General features: G+C 46.7%; 2 protein-coding genes and 1 long non-coding RNA gene across 3 annotated transcripts in view; all 3 read right to left on the reverse strand.

The window, feature by feature from the left end:
- Positions 1–340: 340 nt before the first annotated feature.
- Positions 341–5375, reverse strand: LOC132217156 (uncharacterized). The gene is made up of 2 exons (XR_009448866.1): positions 4995–5375; positions 341–3109 (listed from the first exon to the last, which is right to left on the reverse strand). It is a non-coding gene; the product is annotated as an uncharacterized LOC132217156 (long non-coding RNA).
- An 833-nt stretch (positions 5376–6208) lies between these two features.
- On the reverse strand, positions 6209–10441 carry HSBP1 (heat shock factor binding protein 1). Its single transcript, XM_059667261.1, has 4 exons — positions 10285–10441; positions 9666–9732; positions 8892–9012; positions 6209–7747 (listed from the first exon to the last, which is right to left on the reverse strand). Exons 1-3 carry the CDS (start codon positions 10327–10329, stop codon positions 8894–8896), a joined length of 231 nt encoding a protein of 76 aa, XP_059523244.1. The 5' UTR covers positions 10330–10441; the 3' UTR covers positions 6209–7747; positions 8892–8893.
- A 9543-nt stretch (positions 10442–19984) lies between these two features.
- The window catches only part of CDH13 (cadherin 13), a 1022278-nt gene continuing 1020479 nt past the window's right edge, over positions 19985–21783 (reverse strand). The window contains exon 14 of the mRNA XM_059667273.1: positions 19985–21601. Within this exon, the coding sequence (XP_059523256.1) occupies positions 21594–21601 (8 nt within the window). The 3' untranslated portion in view covers positions 19985–21593. The remainder of the gene's footprint in view (positions 21602–21783) is intronic.

Raw genomic sequence — 21783 nt, forward strand, 5'->3', positions numbered from 1 at the left:
CAATACATTTACTTATTACAGAATTAACAACTCATAGGTTAACCTGCTGTGGGAATAGAAAAAAAGTGCCCAGATGAAAAGAATGCACTTTCATGGAAATAAAGATAAACAAACTAATAAGTTACTAGTATTTAATAAATAAATTCTTACTGAATAACTTATCTTCCTGGTAAAATATTTACCATGCTCTTTAAAACCTTTTTAATCAACTGAAACACTCAGGAAGCTTTAAATGATTGGATATCCTTCTGTGGCTTAAGAGTTGAAATTAATCAGGGTCAAAATGAGCCCCATCCTTCCTCGGCTCTGGAAAGAAGTGAAATTGAGTGTAAAAAAATAGTTGAAATTATTTTTTATTGAAGTACATTTTAATAAGAAGCAAATTGATTTAAAGTGATTCAGATCTTTGTGGAGTGAGGCTCTTCACGCCCTCGACTCCTCAGGCTGGAGGGCAAACGCCTCGTCTGACAGGATCCGAAAGGTCCCGCTCCAGCCCGGCGCTCAGATGTTCTGGGCAAATGAAGAGTCAATTCCTGTTACATCACTTTAGGACTGGCCCAGGCCGAGTGACTCGGCAGGAGAACATCTTCTCCCACTTCTCTGTGCAGTGTGTCCCGAGTAGGAAATAACATAGAACAGCCATAGCTGTGGCATTGACAGAAACATGGCTCCCCAGCCCTCCCCACAAATGCTGGGGCAGGATATAAAAAGGAAGAACCCAGGAATTTGTGTGTTAATCGACGCCCCAGGGGCTTCTTATGTTTAGTCTGACTCCCCAAAGCTACTGGACAACCAAGGTTGACAGCGAAGGCCCTGGTTCTCATGCCTGGATGGTGTGTTAAACTCCGGCTGCCGGGCCCACCAAGGTCTCTGATTCATTGGGGGTGGGCAGGCCTGGGAGTCTGCATTTCTGCTGCTGGCCTGGGGGACCACATTTTAAGAACCACGGCCATAAGGTGGTTTGGTTGAACAAATGATTGTTCTGTAATACAGATCTTCTTCTCTGAGGAAAAAATATTCTCTCGATGTATATTGTGTTTAAATCCAGAACACATACCTGTTCTCAGACCAAAATATGGAAGAAAGGGTAACGGTAGAATACAGAAGAAGGGATACGCTTAGAGCTTTAGTGATTCTGGCCAGACGCCACCGCAAACCCTTCAGAGCTTCCCAGCACCAAGCGCACGTCGTGTGAAGAGGGAGTTATAACATCCCCATGAGAACAGCTAGTTCCCGAGGAAGCAAACGCTTCACGTCTCAATGGTGTTAAATATGGCGTAAAGCAGACAAATTACCACATCAACTGGGTTCCCAAGAATTCTTCCCCACTTCGCTACATGACTTCGTACAAAAAGAGGTTCTTTAAGTTTTGACTTGCCAAACAGTGCCTTGCTCAAGCACCACTAGCCAATCTTGCTGAGGACTGTTCTGGAATACAGATGAACGTGAGTAAACCCGAGGAATTTCTGGCAGCGTTCACGGTGCGGTGAGTTTTCTCAGTCAGCGGTTCCAGAAATACCGGCTCAGCCGTGCCAGCAGGTCCAAAGGGCCTGCTTCTCATGATGGGGAAGGCAAAGTTGGGTCACAGGTCACTGCTCAGCCTCGTCTGCGCTGGAGAAAATGAGATTGACCCACTGAGAGAATCTCACGGTATTTCCTTTGGAAGATGCTGGCACACAATGTAGGTTTCTTATAACCAGCCTCTCAGACTGAGGGTTCTGATGGAAGGTCTGGCCACAGTGGTGAGGGCCCCCAGGCCCCGAGGCCAACCTTTTAAAATTCTGCTAGCGAGACAGCTCACATTTGACAGCTGGTTTCCACAGAATCTTCCCGATTCCTCCTGGGCCCGATGAACACAGGTTCTAACTGAGGAACATCCGAGTTTGGCTCCCATCAGAGCTGTCTGCCCATCGAGGGGAGAGGCCGGCTTCTTTTGAGGACATTGTGTTGCTGCCTTTCCAGTTCTGCGATACGTGCACCAGGCCAGGCCCAGGCTGCTGTTCCGCGAAGAACTGGGGCTCAGCCTTTGCTTCAGCAGGATTTTGGAGCAGAATCAGTCAAATGGTCTTCCCATCCTCCCAGGAGAATGTGGCATTAAAAGAAACAACCGTATTATCTAAATTTCCAGAAATGACTCCCTGATGATTATCCACCTCCCATCAAAGCTCACTGTGCTTTCTTCCGAACACGCCTTGAGTTTTAAGATGTTTAATGTTTAAAGTTTCTTCCTGGAAATACTCACTGGGTTTGGACGGCAACTTCTGAAGACCGATAAAAGGGAAGAGGTACGTGGTTTAGGAATGGAGTATTTGAAGGCTGAGTAGAGGGAGGAAAATTCCAGCTGGAAACCTTTCTGATGTGCAAGCCTCCCGGGCTCTGGGGAGTGAACGAGGCGGCGCAGGTGGAGGCAGCTCCCACCGCGCCGGTGGCCGGCAGCAGCGACACGTGAGGTAAACCCGCCGTTGAATCTGGGTAGTAAGACATCGCAGGTCAGGGAACCCGACATCCTTTTATTCGAACAGTGGCGGCACCATCCCGCCGTTAGAGCGAACGACACGTGAATTGAACTGAGTGCCCGATAAGGTGCGCCTATTCTGACTGTGTGAGTCGGAAGTGTCGGCGGGGTTGACAGAAGATTGGCAAAACCCCATCTAATTTGCTTGGCGAATTCCGTCACCGATGAGCAGCTGTAGGCAGTCCTTCTGGAAGGCAGCCCCCAGATCTGATGCACATGCAAGCTTAAAACCACCTGTTTGGACCACCTGCGGGACCTGACCAGTGGACCTGGGTGCTGCCTGGTCTGAGTTTTGAAATGCTCCCTAGGTGACTCTAACGTGCAGCCAGGGGTGCGAATCAGCTATTTCTTATTTAACCATCTCCACTGCTACAATTCCTCACCAGAAGCTGTATCTAAGGGGCCTATGGCGGACACCCTTTCCTTTTGGATGGAGTCTTGGTTTTGTTCTTGATTTCCACTCCTCAGAGGCCCAGGAGCCCTTGGAGGCTTCCCCTCACCCAGGCACAGGTGGAATCCTGAGTGGGTGACGCGGGGTTTCTCCACCTGGGCAATGTTGACAGGGGAGCAGAACTCTTTGTAGTGCAGGCTGGTCTGTGGACTGAAGGATGTTTAGCAGTATCCTTGGCCTCACCCACCAGGGACTAGAAGCACCCCCAACACCCAAGTGGTGACAAGGGAAAGGTGAGACTCTCGGGGCTCAGCTGTCATGTGAGGCCGTGCCTTGTCAAAGATTGTCTGAGGCAACATTTTCTTCATTTGAGACCAAGGGAGGGAAAGGTTCTCTTTCTGTGGGATGCTGAGAGGGTGCACACCTGGGCCCTGACGTCTGTGGGGCTGTGGCATCCACCGCCCTGGGAGCTGCCGGCCCTCTGGCTCCGCCTCGTGAGACAGTACAGCCCGGGTACTCCAGGGGCTGTGCTGTTATTTACAGCTAACGGCTTCACCCTGAGTCTAGGCTGTTAATTATTGGGAATGAATTGTTCCTCTGCAAGGCAGACATTTTGCCACAGACCAACATGAATAATTGGTCAAAATGTGTCCAAAAAGTGGAAAACTATGAACATACACCAAGATTATGACCGCGAAGCAGGGAAGCACCTATGTGAAGTGCGTGTAATTTATGGATGTGGCGTATGAACATTCTTTGGCCTTGCTCAAGGAGAGAGCAACACAACCTCACATGGCACCAGTGGTGGCCAGGGACCCACCGAAGCAGATGTTCTCTAGTAGATATAAATCTAATCCCAGGCAGGTGTCTGAGGAACTGCCAGGCACGTCTCTTGCTGAAAGGCTCAGCATGTGAGGGCAAAGGATTAGAATTGATTCTTTTTCAACATTAACCTGACTTGTAGAAACAAACTCCTTTCCTATTTCCAAAGTGATTTGTGGGGTCGATGAGTGTAATGTTAAATCACAATCCCTCTGGTGTTCGATTTTGGGCAGGGACTCATGGCCCCCACCGCCATTTTCACTCACTGAAAAGGAATTTTAGAGGCTGAAGCGAAAAGCAGGTGCTTAACCTCGTGAACCGGAGACTAAGATTCCAGGTGATGGCTATGTGGGTACCGTTTTAAGACTTTTTTAAAACAAAGTGACCTTCTGAGATGGAAGCAAATAGGTCACGGAAAAGGGGCATCAATTTCCCCCTAAGGGGGGTCTCAAGGGATAATTTTTGTGAGAAATGATGGGGGTGTTAGTAAATGAATGTGAAACCTGTAGGCATTGGTGTTCTGCTGAGGCAAACACTCAAGAAACTGAACTGGATTTGTTTAGACAGTTGCTATCAAATAACTTATTTGGGGGGAAAAAAAGACGATACTTTGAATAGTTTCAATTCTGAATAAAAATTCACATCAAGGTGTTGATGACCTTAGGTCCCGTTTGAAAATGCAAAATCAGTCTTTTAAAACCGGATTTCAGTCCTGAGGGGTGGGCTGGTGGTTCCCAGGAGGCCCTGATGCAAGTATGTGGGAATCTGCGCTCTCCGTAGGGGTGGACCAAACAGCCAAGGGCCAGCCCTGCAGTCGGCCACTGCCCCCAGCTCTGTGACCCTGGTCAACTGAAGCCCAACGCTGGGCTCCTTCTGCTTAAACGGGGACTGATCAGACCAAACCAAACTCAGGGCTGTTGGGAGGATGAGGCCAAACAAACAAACTGTTAAGAACAGCACAGTGTTTCTAATACATGCTTTCCCTGGCGCTGGACTAATCGTTAACTGTTGCCAGGTAATTCTCAGGGTTAGCTTTGACAACATATTGTGCAAATGACTCCATTGTAATCCAATTAAAACATATAAACTATAGCATACAAAAAAAGAGGAACATGATTATCCATTCAGGAAACCTTCAATTTACAAGCAAGATGTGAAGGTCATTGTGAGTTGTTTGGAGGACTCTATGTCCCCATAGCAACAGGGCTCTGAGTGCGTGCGCTTAGGATTCCAAGGACTCACAAAGGCACATTAACCTTTAATTACCTGAAACACTGTATGTTTGTCCTGAGAAGGTCCTGAGGCCAACCGTGAGAGTACTTTACTAGAAATGAAACGTAGAGAAACAAAATTGATCAGCAAATAAAATGAAAATATTTAAAATCTTTTGGCTTAAAGGAAAGCAGGATTAACCAGGAGTCAAATGAGGAAGCTGGTGGGGCCTTGGGCCTGGGAGATGAGGGCATTTGTCAAACATATGGCTGCTTCCCTTGGTGCAAGCACCTCCACACTATGTGGATTTAACAACCCTAAGTAGGATCTTCACTGGCCTTTAACTGAACAAAAACTAGTTGGAGAACGAGAAGCAGCCATTTTCCTGCACAGAAGGATCACGCTTGGGACTGGAAAGGAGCAGTGCTGCGGGACAAGTAGCTGTCTCCCTGGCAGACACAGGTTGCTCCAGAAAGGCCCAGGGGCTGAGGCAGTGGCAGGGCAGGGCAGGGCAATGGTAACGTGGCCGGCATCTGCAGTTCTCACTTCACACAGGTACTGTCTTAAAAGAGTGGAGGCAAACCATCCATTTGGGCAAATGGGAAGCCTCTCCAAGGTCACAAAGCCTGTTTCACGCGAGGCTAAAGCTCTGCCTACAGAATGGGTGGAGCGCATGGCAGCGCAGGCGTTCCTTTATAAATGGAACCCAGTGCTCTTTTATGGGGTTACTTCAACTGCTCTCCCCCCATGTATAGTGTTTTACACCACACTCGTTCAATGAAATGTTAATTAGGTGGTAAGCACATAAAGAAGATCCTTGGTTGGTCAAATAGCTTGGAAACTGGCAGGTGAGAAAGTGAAACCTCATTTCTCTGCTCTGAGACCTCAGAGCCTTCAACATGCTAATGTGCACTGTGCTTTTTCATAAAGTGAATCCAGTACAAGGCCAATTTTCTAAACCCAAGTGACTACAAACCCTTATTGTCTGGAACTTCTCCAGGACAAGCGTCCTGGGGAACATGCCTGGAAAAGGTTTCCGTCTGAACATGTAAAACATCAGCTCTCCTTCGACACCCGTCAGCGTAAACCATGGTCACCGAGGCTCCTCATGGCACAACCCCACCCGCACCACCTTCCCATTCTGCCTTTGGTTATTCGTACTCAATCCTTCTAGAGGTTTCAGCTCATAATCTAAAATGTAATGTGCGCTTGGATCTGAAAATGTGAAAAACCAAACAAATCACTCTGACACACAAAGGAGGCGTTAATAGCAGGATTCCAGGCACCTTTATTCAGGGCAGATACTGTGGTCAGTGGAGCTTGCCTCAAGAATCTTCCCATTACTTTAAGGAAGCCAACTTCTACCTACTAGTAAGTCCTAACTATCCTTCCTGCCTACCATTTCCAGTTGCTGTTTCTGGGCTTGAAAACACCCCGCACACAGGTTCCATCTGATTGGCTGGAGTGCAGCAGGCTCTGGGGCTTGCTGGGCTAAACCTGCAGCACATCAAAGGAGTTTCTGCTCTGGGCAATTAACAGGGTTAATTCATTTTATCACAGAAGAAATTTACTCCTTTATGTTTTCCATATAATTTATAAATAGGAAAAATTATTTCTTAATATTATTATATATTTGCAATACAAACAATCAAGACTGGTGATATAGGAAACAAAAAAAACATAGGGTTCATTAAGCACAAATCTGACAGTCAACGTTTTTTCTATAAAAATCACTTTGCTGTGACAATCACATGGATCTCCCCCAGTCAATACTGGCCTTTAGGCTTAGCATTCCCGACACTACATTTCTGAGTGGCAAGAGTTATCCCCGTCTTCTATCATGAATAATAAAACCATTTCTTTGCAGTAAGAAGTAGTTTAAAGAAACAGTATTTCTTAAAAAGCTTGAGCCTATCACAAGTCTTTTATTATTTTCTAATGAAGCAACTGGCATGGTCTCTTTTCCTTTTCTGTTCCTTTTTTCCAATCAGTAATTCAAAGGAAAGATGGAGTAACTGAGTTTTAAAATCCTGCCAGATTTTGTACGGTAACTCTCGTAGATGAACAATGTAGGGTCCTACTGAAGTATTCAAATCTCATGCAGAACTCTAACTAATGAATGCCTCATTACATTAGGCAATTCTATCATTTTCCATACTTAAAAATTCTCACACTAAAGTGGCAGTGGTTAGTATTCATTACTTTAGCATCTGACCTCAAAGACTTAGACAAAATCATGGTTCAAGTCTGAGTTTTGGCAACAGAGTAGTGCCAGGTATTTCTGAATAAACAATTTTTAAATGTTCTCAACTATTGGAAAAGTATTACCAACACATTATTTGGTGTTAGTTCATCAGTCATACTGTTGAAAATCAAAGAACCCTAAACTCTATAAATGTCTTACTTTACAAAGTCTAACTATAAAGGAATAACCTACTATATGTCTAATAGAAAAAAATTACACAGCAACTTTTATCAAACAGCAACTACTACAAAAGGAATGATAGAAAAAAATGACTTCACAAAAATACACTAAAAAATTTGACAATTTTATGGAAGAACCGCCAAAGTTTTAGTGTTTAATATTTAATAGGACAACTGACCAAGATCTGAGGTGTGAAGTTATCATGTTCAAGAAATGGGGGTTGGAGGCTCACTCTATCAACTAACTATATAGTATGTGATAAGAAGAATGCACGCTTTACAACATAAAACCTGTCTACACATAGTAATTAGTTGCAAAAAGCCATCTGGTCTTCTCTTGGCTTATAAAAACAATGTTCCAGATTCCAGTGTAAATTAGCAACCTATTGAGAAAGGAAAACCATCAGCATATTATTCATTAAACAAGGACAAATAAAAATGATACTTAGAATTATCAACAAAAAATTCTTCCAGAACCTTCTAATGAGCTAAACTTACTTCTTGTGCATGATATTCTAACAACAATACAATACATTTAATTGGAAATCTTTATTAAAGAAACTTCTGAATCCATTTCTCCTCCCACTCCTTTCTTTGTTTCATTCCTGTAACTCAGTCTTCAATCCTCAAGAGGATGTTCTCATTCATTTGATGAACGTTACGAGATATGAGAAGCTTCTAAGACTGGCAGGAATTTTCCCAATTATCTTTATATAGGAATAAAGATGACAACCCACAAAAAAATCAACCCAATCTATGTTTCTTGTACTTCAAAGCAACTTGTATTTCACAGTAACTTATAATTTGGTCCAGTCAGGACACACCCAAAAAGTAAGAAAATAAAAATGAAAAATAAGGTGTCATTTACTGTATTACTCTGTTTGGTACTCTAGTTACCTACAAATTCTCAGTGAACTTTATTTTTATAGGGAATTAAAATGCTAAAAATGGGATGGGAGAAAAGGGGATTTAAAATTCTTTTTGGGTTGCAACGAGGTCACCACCACACTCACGAAAGGGATTGTAATGAAGAAACCCACTGTGGTGAGAATAGGACAGCCAGCTGTGCAGCCAGCTGGCTATCTTGCTCTCTGGGTATTTTTGATTATTAGCCTTTCCTGTGATATGTAAAATTATGAAGTGGAAATTTAAATCAACTCTAGGGTGAAGGCTTAATGTGGCCGTAATCTAGTTCATCTAAGTCACAACCAGGTACTGTCCTGGCACTAGTTTAGAGGGTAAGTATTCCCCAAAGAATCCTTAGAATTTAAGGCATTTATGAAGGTGGCGATGTGGATACTTGAGTTATCGTTTTTTTGACTAAAACAAAGCAAAGCAAAAACATTAAAAATCTTCCAGTAATAAATTTTCAACAAAACACATTTCTTTGTCTTGGATGGTAATGATTATTTAATGTTACTCAAAGGTCTGAGTTACCGAGGACACAGGTCTAGTCAATACAAACGGGGAAATGACTGCATCAACATCATGGTGGCAAACGCCACCCTTTACTGCCCCTGCCCTCACCTTCAACTCTTCTGTGTAGCAGGTATCTTGTTTTCTCCTTCCAGTTCTTCCACGCCAGCCTGGGTCATGAGGTCTGCAATGTTCTTCTCCAGGTCATCAATGCGACTACTCATGTCATCAAGTGGTGACGTTAAGGAAAGCGCACCGACAGACATCTCCCGTTTCTAACCTTTTCCGCCAGGCCCCGGAGACGACGCCTTCAACACAACCGTCTCAAGGAAGCGGGTCTTCCAATTGCCCAACAACATCGGCGTCCACCACGGGCCGAGTCCGCGAGGGCGGCCCACCATTCGGCCCGGCTGTGCCCTGGGTCCCTGGAAGCGCACTCTCCTACGTTTGCAGGAGGGCGAGCCACCCAGCCACACATTTCTCAGAATGCATCTCCTTCGTTAAGACTGTCCTCGGGGGGTTAAGGGTACAGGGACCTGGGGGAAGGAACGAATACACGCCAGCCCTGCCCTTTCCCAGTTCCGGGATCTGGGCAAGGTGCTTGACTTTTCCAGGTTACGGGGAGGATCAGAGGAAAGACACACACAAACGGTTTGGCGCGGTCACGGGGCAATCACATTGGACACCATCAGGTGGCCTGTCAGCTGCCGGGCCGGGCCTCGCTCAGCTGTACTCCCAGCTCCCACACCCTGCTTCTCGGGAGGAGCACATACACCCGAGCTCAGCAAACTGGTAAATGCCTGGCCGAAGCTGGCCCGACAGTTACATCCTGAGAAAACAGGGTCCAAACACCCACGGGAGGCCGACTCCCAAGAGAAAGGATATTTCTCCCGATGATCTGGTCGGACATGGTCTGAAATTTATCTTGCATCTGTTGCAGGAGTGTCTGCACCTGTGAAACAACAAAACCAAACACCCCACGCTGATCCCGAGCCGCCTTCCTGGGAGAGGATGGAACCCCGGTCCCAGGGGAGGCCGGGGTGCGGGGTCCCAGCCCCAGTTCGGCCTCTGGCAGCTCCGGGGCCTCCGGCAAGGATCTCCCCTCCCCGGGTTCCGTTTCCCCGTCAGATGACACTGCGGGGCCGTGAAGCTCCTCCGGTTTGGGCCCCGCTGCCATTCAGAATCTGTTGGGTGTTTCGGCAGTTTTGACGGCTGGGAGGCTTTGGGGTAAGGGGGGCGGTGGCGGGGACCAGGGGGTCATGCGAGGGTGCGGTTCAGGGGCAGGTGAGGGGGGCGGGCCTGGGGACCTCAGCAGGCGCAGGGGACCCCACCCAGAGGCCCGGGGCGGGTCCCGGTGGCCAGCGGCCTCCGCGGGCGAAGCCTCTGCAAACACGGCCTCCAGAGACCGGGACCCGCGCGGCCGTAGAGAGGACGCCTGGGTCCGCGGGCCTTGCCGGCGCCGCCCCGGATGCCTCGGCCTCGGGCCCGCACGGACGCCCCTTACCACCGAGGTGAGATCCTGCACGGTCTTCGGGTCAGTCTCGGCCATCTCCCCGGTTCCCAGCTTGGCGGTGATATCTCGGACCGTCACCGACACTTCCGTTTATCCGTGCCGACGCCCCTAGCGGCTTCTTCTCGCGACGACAGAGGCCTTCGCGCGACCGCGGGGGATTGTGGGAGCTGTAGTTGGCGTCACGCGCCGGAAAGGCCTGCGGTCTCGAGCCTTGCTCTGAGCGAGGCCCCGCCCCTCCCCTCCGCCCTAACCACGCCCACTCAGCACTTCCCCGCCCCCACCGCTCCGCCATAGCCACGCCCCCACAGCCACGCCCCGGGTGGAAACTAGGGTAACAGCTCAGTGGGGCGAACGGTGGAAGGGGTGCCCTCGACCTCTTCCCAGGCTGTCTTCGTAGCCCGCACTGGCTTTCTTCGGACCCCGTCGGGACGCACTTGGCAGGCGCCTGCGAGGTGCCAGCCCAGGCCTGTGCTGCTGCCTGCCCGCCAACAAAACCCCACAAACATCTGGAGGGGAAACTGAGGTCTCAGGCCTGAGGGGCACGAGCACCAGGAGCGCGGCTGCCCAGCGGAGTTACGCCCTCGACCTCAGTGTTCTTCCTCCTCCCCGTGGGGGTGGAGTGGAGGTGCTGGCGCAGCGGGGCAGCTGTTTTTAGCTTTTAACTTAGTTATAAAATGCGTTCTGGAGAGAGCAAATCCTCAACTACTTTTCATAAAGTCCACACTCCTGTAACCGCCCCAGGTCAAGAAACATGACCAGCTCCCGGGAACCCCTCCGCGCCCCTCAGCGCTGTTCCCTTCACCCCACCCACCCGCCACCCCTGAGAGCGATGGGCGTCCGGACTCTCCACACAGTCAGGTTTTTTGCCGGTTCCAACGTCATCTAAATGGAATCAGACAGCAAGGCCTTCTCAGCGCCTGGCTCCTTCCATTCACATGATGCTCCATGGTGTCGCGTGGGGAGGGCTTCTGTGGGTCAGGGCGGGATTTGGTTGTTTAAGGAGCGGACGCTGCTGAGTCGGGACGCTGTTCCAGCCCCACAGGTGGCCTTGGAGTTGGTCTCATTAGGGAGAGATGGGCGAGTTCTTGAGGGAAGGCCTGACGGTCACATTCCTTACCGCATTTAAGGACCGAATCGGGGCCAGTTCCAGCTTGCTTTCAGCTGAGAGAGGCTGCCAGGGAACCCCCCCCCCCCCCCCCAGTGTCTGTGACAAACCTGGGGGGTTGGTCATAGAGGGCATAGGATTCAACTTTTTCCACCCAATTTCACTCCCTGTCCCCAACATCAATCCCCCTTCCCTGCATCCCCTCCCTGCACCCCCACTCCATCCTCCTTCCCATGCCAAAGGGGTGAGACTCTTTATCATTAGTTGTTGTTAACTGGTATTTGGTTAGTGCTTTACCTGATCACTTAAACATCTCAATGTTTTAATTTTCAGGACCCTGTGATATAATTATCACCATTTTACAGTTTTGAGAAAACTGACATAAAGGGGCTGAAACTTTCTTTTAAAATATATTTTATTGATTTTTTACAGAGAGGAAGGGAAAGGGAGAGTTAGAAACATCGATCAGCTGCCTCCTGCACACCCCCTACTGGGGATGTGCCCACAACCAAGGTACATGCCCTTGACCTGAATCGAACCTGGGACCCTTCAGTCCGCAGGCCGATGCTCTATCCACTGAGCCAAACCGGTTAGGGTGGGGCTGAAACTCTTTTTTAAAAAAATTTTGTTTTATTGCTTAAAGTATTACAAAGAGTAGTACATATGTCTCCTCCCCCCCCGCCCCCCCTTCACCTTCCCCTGGCCTCCCCTACTCCCCAGTGTCTTGTGTTCATTGGTTATGCTTATATGCATGCATACAAGTCCTTCGATTGATCTCTTACCCCCTCCCCGCCCCCCCCCCCCCGCGCCCCCCTAACCCTCCCTGGCCTTCCGGCTGTAGTTTGACAGTCTGTTCAATGCGGGCTGAAACTCTTAAACCAGGTGGTAAAAGTAGGGAGTAAGAGACAGGACTTGAGCCCAGGACTTTCTGACTCTACCATCTCATTTTTCTATCCTTCTAGAATTCTGAGTTGTCTGCGTTTAGAGCAGCACCCCTGGCATTTTGGGTCAGCTAATCCTTTGTTGTTCTGGGGGTATGGTGTGTGCCTGTACATTGCAGGATGTTGAGTAGCTTCTCTGACTTCCACCCAGTAGATGCCAGTAGCATCCCCCACTCAGCTCTGACAACCAAAAATACCTCCAGACACTGCCAAGCATCTCCTGGGGTGGTCATTCTCAGTGGAGAACTACTGGCTTTAGAGGATCCAGAGACATTGCCGAGGATTCTGCTCACTTGTCCTTCATGGATGAATTTGTTTTCCTTTGGGCCATTTCTTGAGAATCTTTCTCTGTACATATTGAGATTGAAGGGTGATGTATGAGTTTCCTAGGGCTGCTGTAACAAGGCAGCACAAACTGGGCAGCGTACAACAGCAGAAATTTATTGTCTCACAGCGTTGGAGGCCAGAAACCTGAGATCAACGTGTCAGCAGGGTTAGTTCCTTTGGAGGATTCTGAGAAGAATCTGTTCTGCCCCTCTATCTCAGTGTCTGGTTAACAGCCGGAAATTCTTGAGGCTCCTTAGCTTTGTAGATGCTCCATAGCTTGTAGACATTTCTTAGCTTGCTTCACTCCAATCTTCACTTCCGTCTTCCCATGGCCTTCAGCCTGTGTGTGTTTCTCTATTCTTCTTATGGAGTCGGGGCCTACCCTCTGCAGTATGACCTTATCCAACTAATTATATCTGCAAAGATCCTGTTTCTACATAAGGCCACATTCTGAAGTTCTGGGGGTTGGGACTTCAACATGTCTTTTTTGGGGGACACAATTCAACCAGTTGGTAAAGGCATACCACTTTAAATTTGTATCATAGTTGGTATTTTATAAAGTGTTGACATGAAGCTCGAGTCATTTAGCTAGTGAGTAGTCAATACCGGGTGGGATTTCAGGCCTTTTCATTTTGGACCCCAAACACTGGGGCTATCATACCCAGCGTAGAAGTCTGGATACCCACACCCAGATTTCTAGCCACATCTGACTTATGGCTGTGAGCAGCACAGAACACGAATAAGACCTGGAGGTAGGTAGTGTGTGTGTGTGTGTGTGTGTGTGTGTGTGTGTGTGTGTGTGTTTCTGGCAGGAGACTTGAAGGCTTTTTATCCAAATAAAGTTTTCTTTACATAAACAGCAGGCAAACTTGACACGTTTTTTAGTGGATACTTTTTTTTGGCACTTAGAAAGACAGCACACTCTCTCTGCGTGGAGACCGAGGTCGTTTAAACAGCTGCTGTACCCAAAAGCTTCACTAATTTATAGTCACGGCTGATATACTTGCTTTGTAGGGTTGACACACTGGCCCTAACTGAATATTGTTCCATTAACAAAACTATTGTATTATGTGTAAGGCACTAGTAATTAACCTTTAAAACTGGGGTTTTGAACAACCCTCGTTTTAAACCTTTAAGTGTCATAGTTGTCGTATCTTCTCTGAGCATTTTTTTTATAGCTCTTTCTAGACTAATTGTGTAACTGAAGTAATTCTCTTTTCCCCTTTCAAGACGGCTTGGTTTTACATGAGCTTAATGTGGTACTTTCCTAATTGTTCTTTGGTTCAGCTGGGCCATTCTCTGCACACTCCTGCCTTCCCAGACCTGCACTAAGGGAGGTATTAGCGTACACGTGTGTCTACACTGCGATGAGAAGTTCTGTGTTTGCCTTGTGTGGGCAGAGAAGGAATGATCATTACCAAGCCTCATAGAACTTCAATTCGCCCTTTTCCTAGTTGCACCTGCCATGACCCAGCCCTGGTCTGAGCTGAGGCTCACCTGGTTTTCTGCCAGGTTGCTGGGGTGGCACGACAGCAGCTTCAGAATATGATGCCTCGTTCTCCTAGTGGCCTGGGCTGCATTTGCCCTCAGCCCTTAGTGGACATTTCATATACCTTTCCAGTCTCTTCAAACCTATAAATAAAAATATGTAAAACATCTGGCCCACAGGAGGCACTTATTAAATACTAGGGGCCCGGTGCACGAAATTCGTGCACTGGGTGTGTGTGTGTGTGTGGGGAGTGTCCCTCAGCCCAGCCTGCCCCCTCTCACATACTGGGAGCCCTCAGGCATTGACCCCCATCACCCTCCAATTGCAGGATCGGCCCCTTGCCCAGGCCTGACGCCTCTGACAGAGGCATCAGGCCTGGGCAGGGGACCCTCATTTCCCCCCATCACTGGTTCTGCCCCGAGCCCAGGCCTGATGCCTCTGGCCCAGGCATCAGGCCTGGGCAGGGGACCCCCAGCCCCCTCCGATTGCTGGCTCTGCCCCTTGCCCAGGCCTGACGCCTCTGCCAGAGGTGTCAGGCTTGGACAGGGGACCCCCATCTCCCCGCGATCACTGGCTCTGACCCCCGCCCAGGCCTGAGGCCTCTGGCCCAGGAATCATGCCTGGGCAGGGGACCCCCATCTCCCTCTGATCGCTTGCTCCACCCCCCGCCCAAGCCTGACGCCTCTGACCCAGGCTTCAGGCCTGGGCAGGGGGACCATCATATCCCCCTAATCTCCGGCTCCGCCCCCCACCCAGGCCTGATGCCTTGGCCAGAGGAGTTGACCCTCATCACCCTCCGATCACCAATCACCGGATTGGCCCCTTGACCAGGCCTGAGGCCTCCGGCAGAGGTGTCAGGCCTGGGCAGGGCACCCCCAGCTCCCCGTGGTTGCAGGCTCCGCCCCTGCCCAGGCCTAACGCCTCTGGCCTAGGCGTCCGGCTCGGGCAGCGGGGACCCGCAGCTGCAGCGGCCCCGCGATCGTGGGCTCTGCTTTAGGCCCAGGCAAGGGACCCCTAGCTCCCGGGACTGTCAGCTTCGACCGTGTCCAGCTCCCATCACTGGCTCCACCCCTACTTCCTGCTATCACTGGCCAGGGCGGCAAAGGCGCCTGATTCTCTGATCATGGCTGGGGGGCAGGGCAAAGGCCGCCTTTGCCCTGCCCCCCAGCTCTTAGCTCCCCCCCTGGGTTTCCGATCACTGTCAGTGGCAGGGGGCTTCTTCCTGCTTTCCCTTTCGCCTCCCTGCATTGTGCCTACATATGCAAATTAACCGCCATCTTGTTGGCAGTTAACTGCCAATCTTAGTTGGCAGTTAACTGCCAATCATAGTTGGCAGTTAATTTGCATATAGCCCTGATTAGCCAATGAAAAGGGTATCATCGTACGCCAATTACCATTTTTCTCTTTTATTAGTATTGATTAGCACCCTTTCCTTCCTCTTGTTAAGGATCTCACTAATCTTGCTGTCTATTTTATCTACCTATTATCTATCTATCTATCTATCTATCTATCTATCACCTATCATCACCATCATCTATCATCAATCTATCATTGATCATCAATCTATTTATCATTAATCTAATCTATCATCTATCTGTTTTTCCAAACCAGAGGAATTTAATGTTATGAAGAGGAAAGGAAAAGAGTTAATTATCAGGTAGGCAGCCCTTGCTTTTAGTCTTGGTGTTTAGACATTCTAGTCCAACCAAGCACCATTTGAAAAAATAATCCTTTGCTCTGTCACTGTTTCAGCTGTACTACAGGTGGTCTAAGACCAAGTACACACGTTAAAATCCCAGACAACCTTCATTTGAATATTTTACAAACAAGTTACAAAATTCTTTGCAACCAAAGAATAAATCAAATGTTAATTTACAGCTGGGAAACTGCAAGCAGTTGAGCAACGAGGGCCCAAAGGAACTGCATATGCAATAGAATTAAATATTTTTAAATGACAAACTTTTATCCCTTTTGTGTGTTTCTGGAAAAAACTCATTTAAAATTTGTGCATATTTTTATACTGGGGTAATAATATCTTTATTTTAGTGTTAATATTGAACACCAGGACAGTATGGATATGTGCATGACAATACATAATTTTTTCATATAGCCTTTACTTCCTACTCTTTAATAATCTGGATAAAGAATAACTGTGCTACTTTCTAAAGAAAGAGCTTTAAAAATATCAGAAAATGGGAAAATTTTCAGCATATACTAATAGTGCTTCTCTAGCCACTTTCTCAAAGGCTCAGAGCTTCATAGTGAAAATTACTGTGGTCTAGCTGTACCCATTGCTTCTCAGCCAGCACGTGGGGCAAATAAAATGGCTCAAAGGCTTATCAAGCTCAGTAACCCTCCAACCACTGATGCTGTGACAAGGATGCAGCATGAGTGATAGGAAGATGCTCCTGCCTACTGAATGTGATGAATATCTAAACTATTTCTGCTTAAAGTATAGACTTATTCTTAATTTATGGAATTAAAGTTCTCACCGGAAATCCTTGTTCATGCATTCATTCCTGCCATTCTTTTTGTCTCTACATATTTTGTATATGCTTTTATATAAACACAGAAACTATAGAATTTTTTTCAGTTGTCAGCTAATCAATCTATTACCAATAGGAAATATAATAAAAGTAACACAGCACAATAATTACTAATTGCTTTAGATGAATAATCGTGAAAGTACCGTATCATTAGATTTTGAGACAAATCTTAACAGCCAGGTAAGAAATGAAGATGGGGTGCATCACCCTTGTGAAGGGTGTAGCCAGATTATTAGATGGTTGTTACAGCGGTTCTCAACCTGTGGGTCGCAAACAATGAAAATACATCCTGCATATCAGATATTTACATTACGATTCATAACAGTAGCAAAATTACAGTTATGAAGTAGCAACGAAAATAATTTTATGGTTGGGGGTCACCACAACATGAGGAACTGTATTAAAGGGTCGCGGCATTAGGAAGGTTGGGAACCACTGAATAGTAGGTGAACAAAAGGGATGTGTTCTTTCTCAGTGCTCATGTTTCTGTTGATGTTATTTACCTGTGATTCAAGCTTAAGTCAGTTACACATAGATGGATTAATGTGCTACATTTACAGAATCAGAAATTGGCCCTGGGTGGTTTGGCTCAGTTGGTTGGGATCTTGTGCACCAAATGGTTGCCAGTTTGATTCCAGGTCAGGGCACATGCCCGGGTTTTGGGCTAGATCCCCAGTAGAGGGCATGCTGGAGAGAGCAGATAGAAGTTTCTTTCTCCCTTTCTCTCTCAAAAAGAAAATCAATAAAAAGAAATCAGAAACTGCTCAAAGATCTTTTGGAATTTGTCTACAGCTGAGCACAGTCCCCGCTCTTGGAGCTCTCACATCACTTCTTCCCCCAACTTTCCCTTCCCTCAGTTGGTTTGGCTGTGACTGGGTCCTGGAGAGGACATTTTCTGCTTTTCTTTTGGAGAACTGAGATACCTAATTAATCTGGTAGAAGCCCCTCACGTACACACTAATAGGTCCATGGAAAGGAAGGGAGGAAATACTTAGAAAATGATAATATCTTGTATGGGAAAAGTTTCTAAGGTTCCAATATTAATTTAGAATAGTGTTAACAGGTCTTAGCAGAAAGTTCTCAGAATTAAGAAAACACAGAAGGTCTGGTTAGTTGGTCTGGATAGACAGTCATGCTAATTGGGGCTCAGATGAGGGTTTCCTGGTCTGAAGGGACATTTTCTCTGGTTTTGCTGCAGAGTTGGCAGGGGCCTGAGCTAGAGGGGGAATGACATGAGCCCTGGGTTCTGGTTCTGAAGGCCACTCACCGCGGGCCACCCATTTGATTTTTCTGAGCCTCGGCTTTCATTATCTGTAAGTTAGAGAAGAAAATAGCACTTGCCTCACACGCTGTTGTAAAAATTCAGTGAGTTAATAGGTATAAAGGATTTTGCACAGTGTGGGCACCATACCAAGCAATTAATAAATAAAAGTAATAAGCAATTAATTAATACATGTAAACTATCATCATCATCATCACCATCATCATTAATTGCATTTTTGTACCTTGTTTGTACACGCCAAGAGGACTGTAGACTCTTTCCTTCAGAATCACGTGGATAGTTTGTGTGTTGGCACAGCTGCTCTAAACCCAGCATCCAGCAGACTCAGGTTAGTACTTTCTAGTTGCCACATCTTTAAATCGAGACCCAATGTATTTATTTTGGATGAAATGCAATCTGGTCTATTTCAAGAGTTTGATAGTAGATGGTTATTTCATTGACCAGAAGGTTTCAAATGATATTTTGAAATTCTGGGATAAGTTATCAAAATTTTTAAAAATGTTCTTTAAGAATCAAAGTCCTATTTGCTACCTACCATGTAATGGGGCTGGATTTATTTTGTGAGGACGTTCAAATCTGCTGGTGTTGGCTGAGAGTCATGCAGGCACGTCCTCCTGAAATGATCTTCTACGGAGAGAACTGGCAGTATTGAGGTAACTTTTATCAAAATTAGAAAATGTTTGCACGTTCTTGTTAAAACATACACATGAAATAATTTATCACATGTAAAATGTGGGAAATGTCATTTTTAATGAATTAAGGTGGTTGATGTGTTTAAAAAGCAAAGGAGGTGTGACTGTTCACTCAGTGGAAACAAAGCCTTCATCTCGTGGTCAGTCATCGGGAAAAGCAATTTCTGGCTTTTACTTGACTTTCTTTTTCCAATAACTTGGGTTACAATGAAATGCATTGATAATAATGATATAATGTTTGCAATAGACTTTTACTTTCAGTAAACAAGGTAAATGCTTTCTAGCAAGTAAACAGCATCCTGCAATTCAGGACATGCTACACTTTGGCTTCTAAGACTTGGTCTTTGTGTGTGTGTGTGTGTGTGTGTGTGTGTGTATAAGGATTAAAAAGAACAACAGAACTATCTCTGTCCTGGTAAGAACTCTGGGGACAGGGAATGTACTTAAATAGAGGCGAATTAGGGCACATTGAACTTGTAATGAAGTATGCACTTCACTCCCATTTCTCCGTGTTCTAGGCTAAGTTAAGCCACTGGCTTGATTTCTTTTTTTCAAGAGAAAAATACCCATTTGCAAAACACAGGAGAGCCTCCTGGCTTGAGAGAGAAGCGGAGGCCTCACTTGCTCACTTGAGGGAGCGGGTCACTGGACCTTGGTATTTCTCCCGGGGGCCGGCCCTGGCTCATGCAGGAGGGTGAGCTTTCGGGTTCTCAGTTAGCCTCCGGGTCAGGCTGCCAAGCACCTGGCCATCTGAGGACGGTCCTCGCAGGGTGACCATTCTCCCCCTGCCTCCAGGGAAGAGGGGAGTGAGTCCAACAGGGAGAAGGGGGCTGTGCCCTCTAAAGCCAGAAGAGGAAGTCCCGTCAAGTGTGAATGCACATCCCCCACCCTGAGCCTGCGCGCGCACGCGTGGCGAACTATTAGGTCATATTCGGTGCACGTGGCATCTCCTGACTGAGCACCAGGAATTGTTCCAGAGAAAAAACACCCATGTCCTGGGACTGTAGGCAGATGGTTGGGGCTGTGTGTCATGCATCATCAAATTGAGGGTGATCTTGCTCCTCTGTAAGTATGCAATCATCTTCACAGTGGATTGTGAAATGCTCACATCATTCATTACGGTGAGTAAGACGAGTGGGTGGCTCGAGCTGTCGGGGGTGCTTCTGGCTTCATGGACTCACTCACCTAATGAGAGATGTACAGGAAGCCCACAGAGCCAAAAATGGGAACTTGCACCAAGACAAGACTCAGCATCAGTGACGGTAAGTAGACACAACATAGAAACCAGAGAAAAGCTATTGTCCAGCAGTTTTAACCACCAATACCCATTTATTTCAATGGAGAAAAAAAAAATCTCTGCATTCTATATGCTCCAAAAGATTTACTGTTGAAACAAATACAATATATGGAACTCTATCTGTATAATTTTACTACAATAAAGACAACATATGACTTCTACTTCCTACAGAAGGCGAACGGAAAAGCACAGATGCCAACAGAGACTGCATAAGAAAGCGTGTGTGCGTGTGTGGTTAAAACCTTTAGTGAGCAACTGCATTAAAATGTGCTAAGACACTTACCCTAGTTTGTGGCGAACTCTAGTAAAAAGCCACAGGCTGTCACTAGTTTTATCTGATAGAAAAATTTGGTGTGAGCTTGGATGGTTCATTTACAGTTTATCGACAAGAAGATAATCTTAGTACAAGCACTAACTTTCCTCTTACGTTGACATGCTCACAGAATTAAAATCAATTACGTTTCAAACATAACGAACGTCTTTTATTTGTAGGTTTGCAAACAACTGTAGTCGATTCACACAGAAGGGTACTTTTAAAACTACCTGTATTTACTCTATTTTATGCAGGTATATGAAACAAACGGCGTGTATGCGCGTAAGTGTATGTCTATACATGTGGGCATGTACTAGTATATGTATACACGTGGTATCTGTCAGCCTCTTCATATGCACGTGTGACCTCCAGGATGACACTTGCAATTGCAAATGTACCGAGGAGGGAGGGGTTCTCTGCCATGATCCGTGTCCCCATAAGAACTACGTCCAGAGGGGGACTGTGGATTTAGGACACATACAAATGCAGACAGGTGCCCAGGGACGAATATTTCAGCCCTTTGCTCGGCATTTGATGGTAACATTTCCTGCTCTGCTCCCCACCACTTTTGCTCAGAATCGTGGCATATGATGGCAGTGAAAACTGGGTGTAGCCCTCAGGTGAAGAGAAAGGCCTCTCTCTCTCTCTTCTCTCTCTCTCTCTCTCTCTCTCTCTCTCTCTCTCTCTCTCTCTCTCTCTCTCTCTCCAGACCTGCCTGCTGGTCGTGGCAGCATCCAGACTGAATGGGACAGTGGGGAAGCATCAGCTCTGGTCTGCGCTAATGCCCAGCTTGCTGCTGAGGTCCTGGTGCAGGGGTGGGGGGTGATGGGGGAGGTCAGCTGCCGGCCTCCATCCCTTTTTGTTTAGCCTCTCAAGGGAGAATGACACACCAAAACTGGGCTGTCCTATCTCATCTCGCTCTATAAATACTGATATGTACACGTACAGATACTCATACATATACAGATACTAACCCACAGACACAGCTGGAGGTGTGGACTGCTGACTAGCAATGTGGCAACACATCAGAAAAAGTAGTCATTGTTCCTGCTCCCGGAGGGCACGTGAAATGCCATGATCTTGAAACACTCAGGGGAAATTCAGAGAATCCCATTAATCAAAGGAGAAAGGAAGATGCGGTCAAAATGGTGAAGTACAGACTAAGTGAAATGGCAAAGAAAAGGAAAATCTGGAGCAATTGAGGCCTAGTTGTGAAGTTCGAAAGCTGTAAACGGCAATCTTCCGATTTGGATTTTTTTTCCTGTTGCTATGGAAACTTGGTAGTCAAGCGTCAGATGTCAGGAGTTCTCACAGACCTGAATGGCAAAGATTCAGAGTTTAAGTCAAGGAATATTGCAACTCGGTTCAAAACATGTTAGCTGAATGCTAGATACATGACTGACAGGCTGTAATAAACGCATTTATAAACATGGCACTACCTTGGAAAAATTTTTTTTTCTTAAGCATAGCATTTGAAGAGAGAAGGAACAGTTCTGCT

This window comes from Myotis daubentonii, chromosome 15 (genome assembly GCF_963259705.1).
Source record: "Myotis daubentonii chromosome 15, mMyoDau2.1, whole genome shotgun sequence".
Classification (NCBI taxonomy): Eukaryota; Metazoa; Chordata; class Mammalia; order Chiroptera; family Vespertilionidae; genus Myotis; species Myotis daubentonii.

Coding starts and splice junctions, on each gene's coding strand:
- HSBP1 (XM_059667261.1), bottom strand. CDS start 10,329: ATGGCCGAGACTGACCCGAAGACCGTGCAGGATCTCACCTCGGTG. Junction 9,733..10,284: donor TGCAGGATCTCACCTCGGTG/GTAAGGGGCGTC, acceptor GTTGTTTCACAG/GTGCAGACACTCCTGCAACA. Junction 9,013..9,665: donor CGACCAGATCATCGGGAGAA/ATATCCTTTCTC, acceptor TAACGTCACCAC/TTGATGACATGAGTAGTCGC.